Source organism: Carettochelys insculpta, chromosome 3, assembly GCF_033958435.1.
Source record: "Carettochelys insculpta isolate YL-2023 chromosome 3, ASM3395843v1, whole genome shotgun sequence".
Classification (NCBI taxonomy): Eukaryota; Metazoa; Chordata; order Testudines; family Carettochelyidae; genus Carettochelys; species Carettochelys insculpta.
This window is the reverse complement of record NC_134139.1, coordinates 178,689,174-178,704,440: the sequence shown is the minus strand read 5'-3', so window position 1 is coordinate 178,704,440 and position 15,267 is coordinate 178,689,174. Positions and strand designations below refer to the sequence as shown.

The 15,267-nt window shown below is 42.7% G+C and overlaps 1 protein-coding gene across 3 annotated transcripts in view; it reads right to left on the bottom strand.

Annotated features, from left to right (window-relative positions):
- The window catches only part of ASAP2 (ArfGAP with SH3 domain, ankyrin repeat and PH domain 2), a 231,254-nt gene that overhangs the window by 12,928 nt on the left and 203,059 nt on the right, over window positions 1-15,267 (bottom strand). For 2 of the 3 annotated variants that reach the window (XM_074991235.1, XM_074991236.1), the window contains exons 22-25: window positions 13,266-13,521; window positions 8,697-8,858; window positions 2,250-2,418; window positions 1,610-1,677 (exon numbers count right to left, since the gene is read on the bottom strand). In XM_074991235.1, the coding sequence (XP_074847336.1) occupies window positions 1,610-1,677; window positions 2,250-2,418; window positions 8,697-8,858; window positions 13,266-13,521 (655 nt within the window). The remainder of the gene's footprint in view (window positions 1-1,609; window positions 1,678-2,249; window positions 2,419-8,696; window positions 8,859-13,265; window positions 13,522-15,267) is intronic. The other variant, XM_074991237.1, reaches the window with a different exon arrangement.

Here is a 15,267-nt window from a genome sequence, read left to right as displayed (position 1 = left end):
GAGCTGCATGCAGCTCCTCTAAGCTGCACACGGGGTGCTGTCCGCCCACTCCACACATGTGCCCCTCAGCTCAGTGGGACAAGCGTGTGGTGGTAGTGGTGGCGGCTTGGGCCCCAGCACAGCTTGGGCCAGTGTGGCTCATGAGGCCATGGCTTCAGCCCTGGCGCCATGGCTCTGGTGATTTGGTTGCTACATTCAGTTTGCGTGGCGGGGTGGGGGGGGAGGGGGGGGCTGGGGGTGCCTGGCTCTGGGGGAGGGCTTTTACTTAGAGTGGGGGCGGGTGACTGGCTGTGGGAGAGGGCATTTATTTGGGGGGTGCCTGGATCTGGGGTAGGGGGAGGGTATTCTTGGGGGCAGGGCACAGTGAATACAGAAGGATGACAACCACAAGTGTGGCAATCCTTCAATTACTACTGGACACCACTGGTCTAATCAGTTCTAAAAATCCTCCAAGGACACAGATTTCACAGCCTCCTGGGGCAATTTTTTCCAAGGCTCTCTGACAGGAAGTTTCTCCTAATGTCCAACCTAAAACTCCCTTGCTGCAATTTAAGTCCATTGCTTCTTGTCCTGTCCTCAGAGGTTAACAAGAACAATTTTTCACCTTCGTCCTTGTAATAACCTTCTATGTACTTGAAAACTGTTATGTCCCCCTTCAGTCTTCTCCACACTAAATAAACCTGGACAAGAGAGGACTAAGCAGGGGACAACATAATAGTTTTAAAGCATATCATTCATTTCAGACTGCCATCTTGTTATAACTCTTCTATGCTCAAAGAAAAAAACATGGCAAATCAAAAAGTGCTTGCTTCTCTGGTTGAAAACTTTAATCAGATGCTGTGTTCTTGCATGTGCACAGGCACAAAACTCCAGACCTCCACAGAGGGCCAAGAGAAGAACTCCCATGTCCTTCTGTGAGACACACAGAGAATAGAAGGCCATCAGAGAACTTTCCTTAGCTCTGCAGACAATCCAAGGACAAGTATAGACTGATCATAGTGAAAACTGAAGTACAGACATATAGATTTATAAAATTGGTGGAAAAGAAAATTGAAAAGCAAGAATTCTCTGATTAATACACGGAAGAAAGCCATCTAAACTTTGGACATATTATTAACATACAATGGGGTAACGGACAAACCCCTGGATTTTGCAAGGTACTCTGGAGGGGCCCACCCTTCTAGGATCCCACTGACATCAACAGGACCCAGAAATCTATTCATGCACGAGAGCTCCCAGCAGTGGAGCCTAAATGACCTTAAATGACCTTAAAAAGAAGCAATCAAAAAACATCCTCCTCCTTGGAGGAGGATTACATTAGTGCAAGACTACATTACAGTTATGTGAGAGCATCCACACAGAGGTTAACATGCTTTAGCCTATGCAGATTGATGCACTTCAGTTGATTCACTTCCTGAGTGTCCCCATATAGACTGGCTAGTGTTGTCAAATATGTAAAAACCAGCTGAGAAGTACAGAAAACAGTCTCCTCCCCACTCTAGCCTCGTTCAGTTACAAATAATCTCAGAAGTTTTAACAGGAGAGTTAAAACTACAAACTACATTTATTTTTTAAATTAACCCATGATGCCTCTTTATATTATAATTACCAGACTGTTGCAAAGATCCTGGTCCCCTGGGTTGCCCTTTGTTAGTTATACCAGATGACTTGTCAATCCTGTTCAGAAGAAAATTAAACATCCATCTAGTCAGAAAATAAACCAGAACTTTCAAGCCCATTCATAAATCCCATTTGATCAACAAATGCAGTGCAAAAGAGCAATGCAAATTCAGCTGTAATTTTTTGTAAATGAGGTTATAGTCCTTTCATATCTTCTGAGGTTTTCTCTAATGCTAGGTGTCAAGTTCTTGGGCAACAAAGTGTAATTGGCCTCCTAATGTTACCACTTTTTATTACTATTACATTAGAAGTAGAACCCATTGGGCCCTTGTTGCTTCTAACTACCACTAAGACTAAACATTATCTCAATATCAAGTCATACAAGTTTAATAAGTCTTGGTAATTAGAATTACTACATTGTGTCTGTCCTATTATCTATTCTATAAATACATCTCAGATTTTATATCCTGTGAGACAGTGAACAGCACTAAGTGCCTGTTGTCATTGGCAGAAGATGGGTTTCCATATTTTATAGCTTTCATTGTACATACAAGCGCACTTCCTTTAAGATCTAAGAACGTTAAATAAGCTGAAGTGTTTTATGAATTAAACACTAAAATAGCATCTACCCAATAGCAGGCTTCTTCTGAGAGATTCTACTTGGAGGCTGTGGAGGCAGTGGAGGTGGTATTGGTTTAGATTGTGGAACAGCTGATGGTTGTTTTGACTGCTGGTTTAATGCTTCTATAACACTGGCTGTCTTTGCAACTGGAGGTGGTGGTGCTGGAAAGAGTATATCTACAAAAAGACAAAGCAGAGAGTGCGATGGAATTAAACTTTTATTGCATGCATTATTCTTATAATCTTACCAACTAATTTCTGTTACATGGTTTGTTTCCAAGGGGAAAAAAGTGCTTTGTAATTATAGTTTACAAGTGGTAGAAATCCTCCCTTTGTACCAAAATAAAAATGTACTTCTGAAAAGCAGAACCAGAGAGCTCACTAGCACTTACTCTGAAGTAGACATTTTTCAACTGGAGGGAGCATGGTAAAGGAGGGACCTCCACTGCCAACCAACCTCCCACTCCACTTACCTCAGCGGGTCACCCAATCTTGCATGTGTATTTTTGTCTGAAGTGGGGTACAGAATAACCAAAAATTGTAATTCAATGGGGAAGGGGATCGGCTTAGTTAAAAAAAATTTGAGAAACTCTGGACACAAATAAATATTTTAGTTCTGGACTTTTCTTAGTCAGCCCCTCATTTATGCTACAATTCAGCAAAATGCTGAACAACATGCAAAGGCTATGCTTTTAACTCACTGAAATCACAGAGTCTTCAGTGTGCTTTGCTACACAGTGATGGGTTTAAAAGTATGCTTAAATGCCTTGCTGAATCAGGGCCTTAGAGTTTATGGAAATTTTGCTGAGTAGCATTTTGTGAGAACTCCTATGAAGAGGCAATTCTTCTCTGGATATTAATCACACCATGATTTTAGAAGAAATGCTTAGAATTAAGTAAGGTAATTAAAATATTTTTCTTCAGAAAGACAAGATGGATGAGGTAATATCTTTGAACTGGCTTTTGTTGGGTGAGAGACAAGTTCTTCTACAGCTCTGTCTAAGCTTGAAGCTTGTCTAACTCACTAACACAAGCTGATCCAATTTCAGATATTACCTCTCCCCTCTTGTCTCTCTAATATACTGGGACTGATGTGGCTACAACAGCACTGCATTTTTCTTTTCAGGTCATTTCAACTACAGCATGGCAGAGTATTACACCACCTCAAACCTAAGTTATCTAAGTGTCATTTGAATTCCTAAACCTAACAGCATTTAAGAACATTATACAGACCACACACTATAGTTAGTGCCTATGTGTACCACTAGTTTTATACAATTCATTAACATTACAAAACATAATTCAAACCTGATATAAACACATTGAGACATCCCTTAAAGACTGATAATTCCCTTCCAAACCACATTAGAGCAACCAATCCCCATTGTTCTGTTGGGGGAAGACTGAAGGGGACAACAGGTAAAGGAACACGGTTACCTACCTTTCGCAACTGTTGTTCTTTGCAACATCCATTACAGTATTTGTGTATGCACACCATGCGCATGGCTGTTGGAAGATTTTCCTGAGTGGTACCTGTTGGCTTGGCTGAGGAGGCCCTCAGAGTGACACCTCCATGGTGCTGCATAACACCTCCTGCCGACCTAACACCTCCTCATTTCCTTCTCACTGGAACATTCCATCAGAGGGGTACTGGGAAGGTTTGGAATGGACATGAGCAAGGCATCTCAAAGGACAGTTATAAAAGGTAGACAACCATTTTCTCCTCCTCAAGTGATTTCTCACACGCATTCCAACATGTGACTTACCAGCAATTTGTATGGAGGAGGGTTTGGACTTCAGTACATCACTGATTCCAGAACTGCCCTAACAAATGCAGCAGCATACCATGCCTGCTGAGCAATGGCATAAAGTGCAGTAAAGGTGTATATGAAGGACCACATTGCCACTTTGCAGATGTCCTACAGACCTGTGTCAGGAACACCACCGAGGATGCCTGCACTCTGAGTGAGCCGTCAAGAGAGAGGCTTGGCCAGGTTATAGAAGGTTTTAATGCATGATGTTATCTAGCACAAAGGGATGCTTGGAATGTAATTGGGAGACAACAGTTTGGTGAACCAGCACTGCCTATGTCTTACTCATGCTATGAAAATAACTGCCCTCCTGGTCCTGCTGGATCCTGAGGTGGACCCTGTCGTTCAACAGAAAGAGGGAAACAGAGAGGAGTTGGTTTGCCCACAGGAGATAAAAGGCATCCGCTATAATATTGCAGCTGTTGTTCTAAAATGAGGAGAACCAACTGCACTTCCTAGTATACCAAACTGCAAGCAGGTCAGCCCAGGGATGGCCCTACCTGTGGAAAATGGAGAGGGTCAGGTTCAACCTGAAAGACCACTTGTGATTGCTCATAGTGTAGCTTAAACATTCTGCTAGATTATTTTGTGTCCCTGCCAAATATGCAGTTTGCAGCTGTGCAGAAGTTGGTTTATATAGAATATTATTGCAGTGTTGTCCTTCAATACCAAGGCAAACTTGCCTTGCATCAGTGGCAGGAATACTTGTCATGCCAAGTAAACTGCCCTGAGTTCCCAATGTTTACGTGCAGCAATAGTTCTAAGCTGAGAACATAAACCCTGGGTCTGGCGGTTGGTCTGTGATCAGAGAAATGTTTGGCTGTGGCTTGGCAAAAGGCACTCCTGAACGTGCCACATGAAGTTGAAGCCACCAGTTGAGAGATTCCAGAGTTGCTGTAGACAGGGTGACTAGCTGGACCAGAGACTCTCTGGAGGGGTTGAACACCAATGCTAACAAAGCCTGCAGCAGACAATGTCATAATTGGGCATGATACAACACATGAGTGCAAGAGGCCATGTGGCCCAAGAGTCTCATAGAGTTCAGCACTATGGTGGTTGGGTCCAGATGGACACTGTTGATGAAGCCCACCCTGGCCTAGAAGCATGCATTGGGCACAGAGGCTGTTGCCTGTGTACGATTGAGGAGGGCCCTGAGGAACTAGATTCTTTGTGTAGAGACCAACGTGGACATAGTCACGTTTAAAATGAGGCACAGGCATATGAATGCGGACATTACCAGTGTCACACAGTTCAGCACTGGCCCCCAGACATGACTTTGATGAGCTAGTCATCCAAATAAGAGAAAAACCTGCTCCCAGTTTTTGTGCATGAAAGCCATGACCCTTGCATGCATTTTGTAAAGACACGAGGCACGGCCAGACCAAATGGGAGTATGGTAAACTAGCAGTGTTGACCTGCTACTGCAAATCTGATAAACTACGTGCAGGCCAGAATGATGGAAATACAAAAATATGTGTCCTTAAGGCCAGGGTGGCATACCAGTGGCCCAGATCCTGGGAAAGAATTATGGTAGCCAGAGAGGCCAGCTGGAACCAGAGCTTCTTTATGAATGTGTTCAACTTCCACAGATCCAGGACAGGGGGTAAAAACACCTGCCCCGTAACTCCCGAGGAGCCTCCTCTACCACACCTCCCACCTCTAGAGAGAGAAGCGATTGAACCTCCTGAATAAGGAGTTTCTCATGATGCGGGTCCCTGAAGAGGGAGCGAGAAGGAGGGTGGAAAGGCCAGAGGCCACAGAACTGAATAACGTAATCCCACTCTTACTATGCTCAAGACCAGCAATCAGAGGTAATCTGGGCCCAGGCAGGTAAAAGGTGGTTCAAAAAGGGTGCGGAAGGATCCAGAATAGAACTGTTGCTCTGTCTGTGGGCACATCTTCAAAAGGGGGTGTGGAGCTAGGTGGCTGCTTGGAGGCTCCTTGATCCTGCCCAAAGGAGGACTGAGGAGGATTCTTGTTATTATTCCACCTGCTCCTATGATATGTGCAGTCCTGCCTGGGCAGTGCATAACAGAAGGTGTCTGGGGCCCGAACTGCTTCTGCTGGGGGACTGGAGTATGGATCCCCAAGCAATTCAGGGTAGCCCTGGAATGTTTTAAGCTGTGTAGGCAAGAATCAGTTTCCACTGCGAACAGGGCCACCCCATCAAATGGGATGTCCTGCATGGTATGCTGGACATTGTGCAGCAGGCCAGACACCCCTAGCCAAGAGCTGCACACCTGATAATGGCTGATAATGAGTGTCGCTGAGTCCAAAACTACCTGTAGACAGGTCCTGGCAATGGTGCAGCCTTCTTGCAGGATGGATGCAAATTGCTGCCTGGCTTCTGATGGGAGAAGCTCCTATAATGTCAACAGTGTATTTTAGGAATTAAATGCACAGTGTCTTAGTGTCACCTGCTGGTTGGAAATGCAGAGCTGGAGCTACCCGGTTGAGTAAACCTTGTGAATAAACAGGTACAATATCTTCATCTCCCTATTTCTGGGGGCTGACCTCTGCTGTCCTTTGTACTTCCTACGGTTCACCACATTGACCACAAGTAACCCTGGTTCTGGATGGGTGAACAGGTGTTTGTATCCCATCGGGGGGTACAAAATAGTGCCTCTCAGCAATCTCGGCTGTAGGTGCCATTGAAGCCAGGGTCTTCCGCAGCAGTTCAGTAGTATCTTGGATGGACTTAAAAAGAGACAAGACCATCCCTTCAGGGTCCCCATGGACACAGTATCCACCACTGGATCACAGTCTTTGACAGCTTCCTCAGCAGGCTCTGACACATACACCTCAGCAGACCCTGGTGGGCTTTTGAGTCCATAGATGTAGGGAACGAAGAGGTGCCTGCCACCACTTCATCCAGTGAAGGTGAGGAAAATGTTGGGGGAGAGATAGGGTCTTCCTGTCCCTAAGGGCTCCTAGCAGTGTCCTCTTCTAAAAGCTGGGTAGGAGGGCCAGGGAAGAAGGGATTGCAGTCAACACCAGATGGATCCTCAGGAGTAGGAGGAATTGCCAGAGCTACTGAGGTCACCAAGGAAGGTACTTGAGTTGAGGAAGCCACAGAAGCTGTCCTGGAAACCAGCCCAGGCCCTGACTCCAGTGGGAAGCCTACAGCATCCAAAAGGGCCACTGCATAGAGGCTTACCAACAATTAGTCCAGGATGTCACTGGTGTCAATGGGAACATCAGCCTGGTGGGACAGAGACTGATGCCAAGATTGGGACCAGTATTGTGAGTGCAAGACATGAAGGACTCTGCATCCAAGTCAGAAGTGTATTCCAAGCCGTACTGTGGGAGAGCAGAGCCACATAGTGCTGGAGATCAGTGCCAAGGGTAACAGCTGTGATGAGTCATGAAGGCAGGCTTCCTATGGTGCTGGGTTGCAATTGCACTGGGGAAGCTGGTCCCAGTCTATAGCAGTCGGGGAGGCACGGTCTATGCTGTGGGCAGTTCTGGCAGAAGTGGTGCAGCATGAGGCGGTACAGAGAGCATGACATGTGCCACCACGGGTGTTCTTGCCGGGGGTACATTATGCAGTGCCAAGGTTGGCATCGCGCATGGTACTGCATGGTCCATGTGCAGCAGTGTCCAAGAGGTCTGGTGCAGTCAGCTCTATGAGCTCTCTAGCTGCCTCAAATGTATCTTGCATGTCGGAGACATACAAATCTTCCTCCCACGCCTTGAATGCTGGAGACCCCACTGAGAACAACTGCGAGGGCCCTGCGTGAGGGGCTGGAGTCAACTGTGCTGGGACAGAGGGTCTTGGTCTGTGATGGCCCAAAGCAGGCCACATGACTTCAGTGTCCCTGGTGGTTCTCTTACTAAGAGAGCAGCCTCACTAGGGAGTGAGACTGGTATTGGGCTAATGAACCAGTTTCTGTGCATTGGAGTGATGCTGATGATCCTTCCATTCATCCCTACACAGTGCTGAAACCTCCCACAGGAGCTGCCACTGCTTCCTGCGATTATAGCTGGGCTGCAGACTCCACGAAGACAAGTTTAAACCTCTGGTTCCTTTCTTATTTAGTCTGTAGCTGAAACTCCTTGCAGATGCTGCACTTATCTTGTAAATGGTCTTCCCTATGTTACTTAAAGGCAAATAGCATGCAGATGTCCTCTGGGCATATGCTTGCTGCACATTTGCACTGTGTGAAGTCCTGGGTTTTTTGCATTCCCTGAGAGGGACAAGGTCTCATAGAAAAAAAGGGGGGAAACTCTCCCAAAACTTACTTCTAACTACACTATGACAATCACAAAGAACAATATCAACTGTATATATGACCTGATGAATGACTTGAAAAGCAAAAGGTCAGAAGCTTCGATGACCATCACTGGTAGAAAGGAAGAACTGGACTGGCACCAGGTCATTCATTAGTGGATGTTATGCAGCGCCACAGAGGTACTACTCTAGGGGGCTCTGCAGCTCACCCAATGGGTACCACAAGGGAAAATGTTCCAATGACTGTGAACATGGTGCAAGGACACACACACATATTGGAATGCACAGGAGCAACCACTCAAAGAAGAACTACAGTTGCCGAAAGAGGAAGCATGAGTTGTGAAAATGGAAAAATAAGGCCAACCATGGTTAGATGCAGCAGCAGAGAAAAACAGGGCAAAGTGAAAACATACTTGTAGATGTTACACGTAATGGCGGCACAGGGGGATGAATAGCTGGTGGATCTGAAGAAGATCTCTGTCTGCTTATATTCTCCACTCCTAATGAATTTGTCTTCCACACTGTATTAAATGAAGAAGTTGTCTGAATACCACTCCCAAGAACTGAAGGCTGAACTAAAAAAAAACAGGAAAATACTGTATAAAATTTATTTGCTGACTATATGTGTGGGAGAAGTGCTAATAGTCACACCTGTGTTTTATTTTAAATGGTGTGCCTGTATACTGTGTAAATTTAAAAAAAAAACCACTGTCATCTTGTAGGGTTACAAGAGAAAAAATCATATATGACTGAAAATAAAACAAGTTTCAAGTGGAAGTATCCTTAACATTTCAGCTACAAAAGTGCTGGTCTGAGGTCAATATTTCAAAATGTGTCAGGTTTATAATCCATTTCACAGTTTTTGCATTTGATGATGGTTAAGTCTCGGCAAAGGCAGGAATGTTTCAATAAAAAGAAAATAAAAAATCAAAAGATGAGTCCAAAAAATAAAATCATTCAACTCCTGACTGCTGCCTCCAGGCACTAATTGAAAGGGATAAAACAACCAGATAAGGGCCTTTGAACATGCTGACTCAACATGTAACATCACTTCCGATCTGCAACTTCAAGAAAACTGCATTTCAGGGCTCCCATCAAAACTAAGACCAACAGCTGTAGCACTTACTTGTCATTGCTTTTCTGTTTTAGAAGTGGTCCCTAATTTACTCCATTTTAAGGTTAAAGTGATGTCTCCCTCTTTCACAAAAGCACACTGTAAGCTCTCCTTCTTTATAGCAAACATTTTGCTGGTAGCATATAATTTTCTGCCTACGCAGAGAGCATGATCACCATATTAAAGAAAGATTAAAAACACAGTTAATGTGAAGCAGAAATAAGCATTAATTTGGACAGCAAGAAGGTACAAAGGCATCAGATTTAAAGAGCATTCGAAAATTAAGAGGATAATATTATGAAAGGCAGCTAACAAGAGACAAAGATCAGTGATGTCACCATAATGGTCAATTAGGAAAATGAAAGAGGCTAATGAAATGAATTGCTATAGTAAAATATACCACCAAATAAATCTTTTAAAGCCAGGAGACATATTTTCTGGGCATGAGAAACATTGTATGGGTGCCAAGTTGAAGAGTTGAATGGAAACAAAAAGATAAATGACAGTGTTTTAGCAGTCTGCCATTTAATCAAAAGGCAAAGGGTAAAACAGTACATTTGCTCAGGGGTAAAATTTACTGAAAGGGCAAAACAATCATTTTAGTTTTCAGTCCAGGAATAAAATAATATAGTCAGCTGGGTTCCCCCTTCTAAGATGTCTAAACAGCTTTTAAAAAATCTTAAAATCATGCTAACCATTTTTTACTCTCATTTAATTTCCACACTAAACTAAAACTTTATGCATATTTTTATATTTGCACCGGTATCATGTTAGCCTACCCATCACATTGTTGACTTGTGATTTGCCATACCAGGGAAAAAGCAAAGGTGCATGAAGTCCTATATCTTAACTTCAGCCACAACATGATCTTTCTTCTAAGGAGGATGAGAAAACCATTCACACATATCTGTTCAGTTGTGCAATGCTGTACTTCATACTATCTTTATGCTATCTTATCATTCATTTAGTTGGTAATAGAGTAAAACCCAAGAACAGGTGTTCACTCTGCACAGGGTGTTTGGATTATGTTACAAGACAAGCAAGGAAGTCACACATAGGCATACATAAAGTCTGACATATTTTAGTATAAAAGGCTATATAGTTTTAAATACTTTTGACATTCAGGAAAGATACCAAGTTGCTGATGCCTTTGGAGACTGAGATTGCTATCCACAAAACCATCACAGAGTAAGGACTGACTGTGTCAGTTTCTTCATGCTCTCTCATCTTATCTTGGTTTAATGGTCATTTTTGTTATGTGAGCATTTGGCCCCAATAAACAGAAGAGAGAGCTAAAATTCCACACAGGCCTTTGAACAGAGGCAAAGGAGCAGGGATCCTAGTTTTCCATGATTTAAAAAAAAATCTCCAATTAAAAAGCATATAAATCCATGTTTTTCCACAATCAACTTTTGTTCCACTAGCCACAATACACACTTATCAGCTGAACATGTTTTATCGATATAATTTTAAGCAAATTCGAAGCCTACCACTGCCATCAATCATAACAAAATAAATACTATGTGGCTGCGTCTACACTACAAAAATAACTTCGAAGTTGCTTACTTCCAAGTTGAGCATCTACACATAACCTACTTCAAAGTTAAACTTCAAAGTAGGTCACTACTTCATTCCTGGGAATGGAGTAAGAACTTCAAAGCTGGGCTCCCTACTTCCAAGTTAACTTCGAAGTAAGGGAAAATGTGTGTAGACTCTCTGATGGCTACTTCGAAGTAGTGCCTATCTTCGAAGTTAACTTGGAAGTTAGTTCCTAGTGTAGACACAGTCTGTCTGTATTGTAGATTTTCAGAAAATTGTGTGGGTTTTTTAATGCACAAGAACACTGAAACTATTTAGTCACATTGCTTGTTTTCGTTATTATTGTCAATAGCCCTACTATTTCAGCCTCATGTTTTTGTTTCATTCAGTTTAGCTGCGTCTACACGTGCACGCTACTTCGAAGTAGCGGCACCAACTTCGACGTTAGGCGGCGAGACGTCGAAGTCGCTAACCTCATGAGGAGATAGGAATAGCGCCCTACTTCGACGTTCAACGTCGAAGTAGGGACCGTGTAGACGATCCGCGTCCCACAACGTCGAAATTGCTGGGTCCTCCATGGCGGCCATCAGCTGGGGGGTTGAGAGATGCTCTCTCTCCAGCCCCTGCGGGGCTCTATGGTCACCGTGGGCAGCAGCCCTTAGCCCAGGGCTTCTGGCTGCTTCTGCGGCAGCTGGGGATCTATGCTGCAGGCACAGGGTCTGCAACCAGTTGTCAGCGCTGTGTATCTTGTGTTGTTTAGTGCAACTGTGTCTGGGAGGGGCCCTTTAAGGGAGCGGCTTGCTGTTGAGTCCGCCCTGTGACCCTGTCTGCAGCTGTGCCTGGCATCCCTATTTCGATGTGTGCTACTTTGACGTGTAGACGTTCCCTCGCTGCGCCTATTTCGATGTTGGGCTGAGCAACGTCGAAGTTGAACATCGACGTTGCCGGCCCTGGAGGACGTGTAGACGTTATTCATCGAAATAGACTATTTCGATGTTGGCTGCACGTGTAGACGTAGCCTTTATGTTTAGCACATTCTATGAGTTCTTCAGTTCTTTGTCTTCAAACTGAAACTACAGCCTTGTTGCATACAATCCAGAATGGCATATTATTGTCAACATTAAATTTCTTTGCCAAATTCAGTGACATGGTCTTTACGGTCCATCTTTTTAAGCTTTTGGCATCTTTTCATGACTTTAATTACTCTTGTCTGGAGGCTGAACTGAAATCAGAAATTTATTAAAACATGAACCTCTATATGCCGTTGTATAATCTTTACATGCTGGAAGTAGTTTATTGGAGTATGTTTAACTATGTACAATAAAAGCACATTCAAAAATCAACCACAAGAAGGGGAGGTTGTGTGCTCTGAGTAAGTGACTTGGGTACTTTCAGTAACATTTAGTTACTAGTTAATATACGCCTTTTTCACAAAATGTAAAAAATAAAGATTTTCTATAAAATGCAAATTGTTTGTTTCCATGGCAAATGGATTTCTAGGATCCCTGATGAGTAATAGGACAGTTATGTTTTCATTAGTTACCAATCCTGTAAAAATGCTAGTTCTCCAAATTGTGTATGTGTCTAATATTTCCCCCTTTATTTTATTTTCACACGTTCTAGGACAGATTTTAAGAGCATCTGTAATCTTATCACAGCCTATCTTTCTTCACATTCTCATTTCCACAGGAGCTATAAATCAGACTGAGACATCTTCAGGAAAGAAAAGTTTTAAAAGTTGGAGCACAAGCAAAAAACAGTTGGGCTACATCTGCACGAGCTCAAAACTTTGAAATGGCCATGCAAATGGCCATTTCGAAGTTTATTAATGAAGTGCTGAAATACGTATTCAGAGCCTCATTAGAATGCCAGCAGCTGCGGCACATCAAAATTGATGCGGCTCGTCCAGATGGAGCTCCTTTTCGAAAGGACCCTGGCAACTTCAAAATCCCCTTATTCCTAACAGCAGATAGGAATTTGCATGGCCATTTCGAAGATAGGGCTAGTGCAGACATGGCCTTGAAAAAGTTAATCATCTGAGCTGTTCGATACTCGCTTCCTATAATGAACTTAATGAGTTTTAATGATTTTAAGTCTACATCTATTATTTTCACATATATTCTGTAGGATATTCAAAGTACAATTCAGAATATATTTTCCTTAAACTCAGACTGCCTTGTGAAGTCACTTCAAGTTAAAGAAAAAAAAATCAGTAAATATTTCCAATACCTACCTGTGCAACATAACTGTAAAACAAATCTTCAAAATGTAAGAAAAAAAAGTTATGATCCCACTTCTTCTAAAACACTATATTTTCCAGCGTTAATACCTTTGCCAATATTCCTTGGAGGTAGTGGAGGTGCACTTGTAGTAACAGGTACTGCAGGCTGAACAGGAGGTGGACTGCCACTAAGTACTGCTCCATATGTTTCATTCTGTAACATACTAGGCAGAAAACTTCTTTGTTTATCCTTAGCAATATTTGCTGCATCTCTTGCCAAAGATGCTACATTAGGCTGAAGTTGGTTTGATCCCATCTGATAGAAACTGACGGGCCTGTCCTCTCTTCGATTAGGACTGGGTTGCTAAAAACAAAGCAAAAACAAAAATATAAATGGGAATTACATTAGTTAAATTAACATGTTCTGCAAGGCTTGAAATATTTACCCAACACGTGCTAGCTGGAAGGCTATACTTACTTTTGAAATGTACCATGCCAGTGTTGCTGTCACTACCATACCTGACTACACCTCTCCTTAAAGCCACTTATCACTCATATAATTTTAAATAAAATGGTTGTGCACCATCTATTGGATTTGTACTGAACCACAACAAATGGTCTCAATCAATTTGCTGTATAATTATGTTTGAAAATGTACCCTGTTATTTCTCTTATATCTTCCTCGCTTTCTTAGCTTCAATAATCTTTTTTCCTCATTTCTATGGTTAGGTCATAGTGCAACTTTTATGGCATTTTCTGTAATGTCTATCATCATCCTCACCACTGCTACCACCATCTATGAGACATATCATGGCAGCATGAAGGCCCCATTGTGCTAGGCAGGCACTGCACAAATACATAGTATAAGACAGTTCCTGTTCCAAAGCACTTACAATCTGAACAGACAAGACAAAGAAAGGACAGGAGAAGAAACCCACACACTGAGGGAAAACAAGACATGCCCAAAATTGTACAAGTAATTGTAGAGCCAGTAAAAGAACAATGGTCTTTTAAGTTCCAGACCAATGTCCAGATCGTGCCATGCCTAACATTTCCTTTCTTTTCCTTCTTTCACCCTGCAGCCTCTTATTGCATCTCTCTTTACCTGTATTGTTCTCCTTCCTTCCTTTCTTGTCTCCACTTCTCCCAGCAAAATCCTTCACCCTCCCACTCGGCCTATACCTGCCCCCAAGAATACTCTTCTCTTTTCCAATGTATTTCATCAGTCTCTCTCTCGCCCAGATCCATCAACTCTCACATTTGGCTCAGAAACGTTACCAGAGACTGTTAAGTTAGATGCAGGGCCCCACTGATCAGTGGCGACACGCACATGAAAAGCTATCTCCTAATTCTATAAGCACAATGGTATGAGAGAGTGCTGGGATTGCTCCCTTTGCCCTGTCTTTTATATCAGGCCTATTGTATTAATTCAGATGGCATGTATGAGCTAATGCTCTTACCATAAACTAGATAGCGTCCAAAATTAAAATTTTAAACGAGGTCCAGTGTTTGGTTTACAAAAACCTCAGCTGACTTAATACCATGGTAAACACATCATTAAAATCCTTTAAACCTTTTATAAAAGATACAGATGAAAAGGAAAAACACAAAGCATTTTGAAATATAGCATTAAATAAAGCTTTCCTTTCAACAAAATGTTTTGTTTGCTTTCCCGTTGGCTGGAGAGTGTCTTTAGTTAGAAGGAAAAAAAACTCATTAGGATAGCATTAAAGATGGTCTTAAGTGGCCTTTTGTGGAAAAAAAGATGAAGTTAGTAGAGATGGACTACAGCTGTTGTCACTATTTTTGTAAAAGTGACATCCCATTTCCTAGACGACCAAACAAAGTTAATACACAAAAGAGGGGAGAGAGGTAAACAGCAAAGACAGAAAATGTAGCTTCCTTCTATCTCTGGGGTTGAATTTAATTTGCTGCCTCACAGCTGGAAAGACACAGGCACAGCTCACACTTTGACACTCCAGGCCTGGCAAACTTGTACCACCATCTGGCTTTTTAGGACACTACTTTTAAGTTGCATCTAGTTATAGGCTTACAGTAGAGAAGTAGCTGTGTTAGTCTGTATCTTCACAAAACAAAGAAAGCAGTCCTG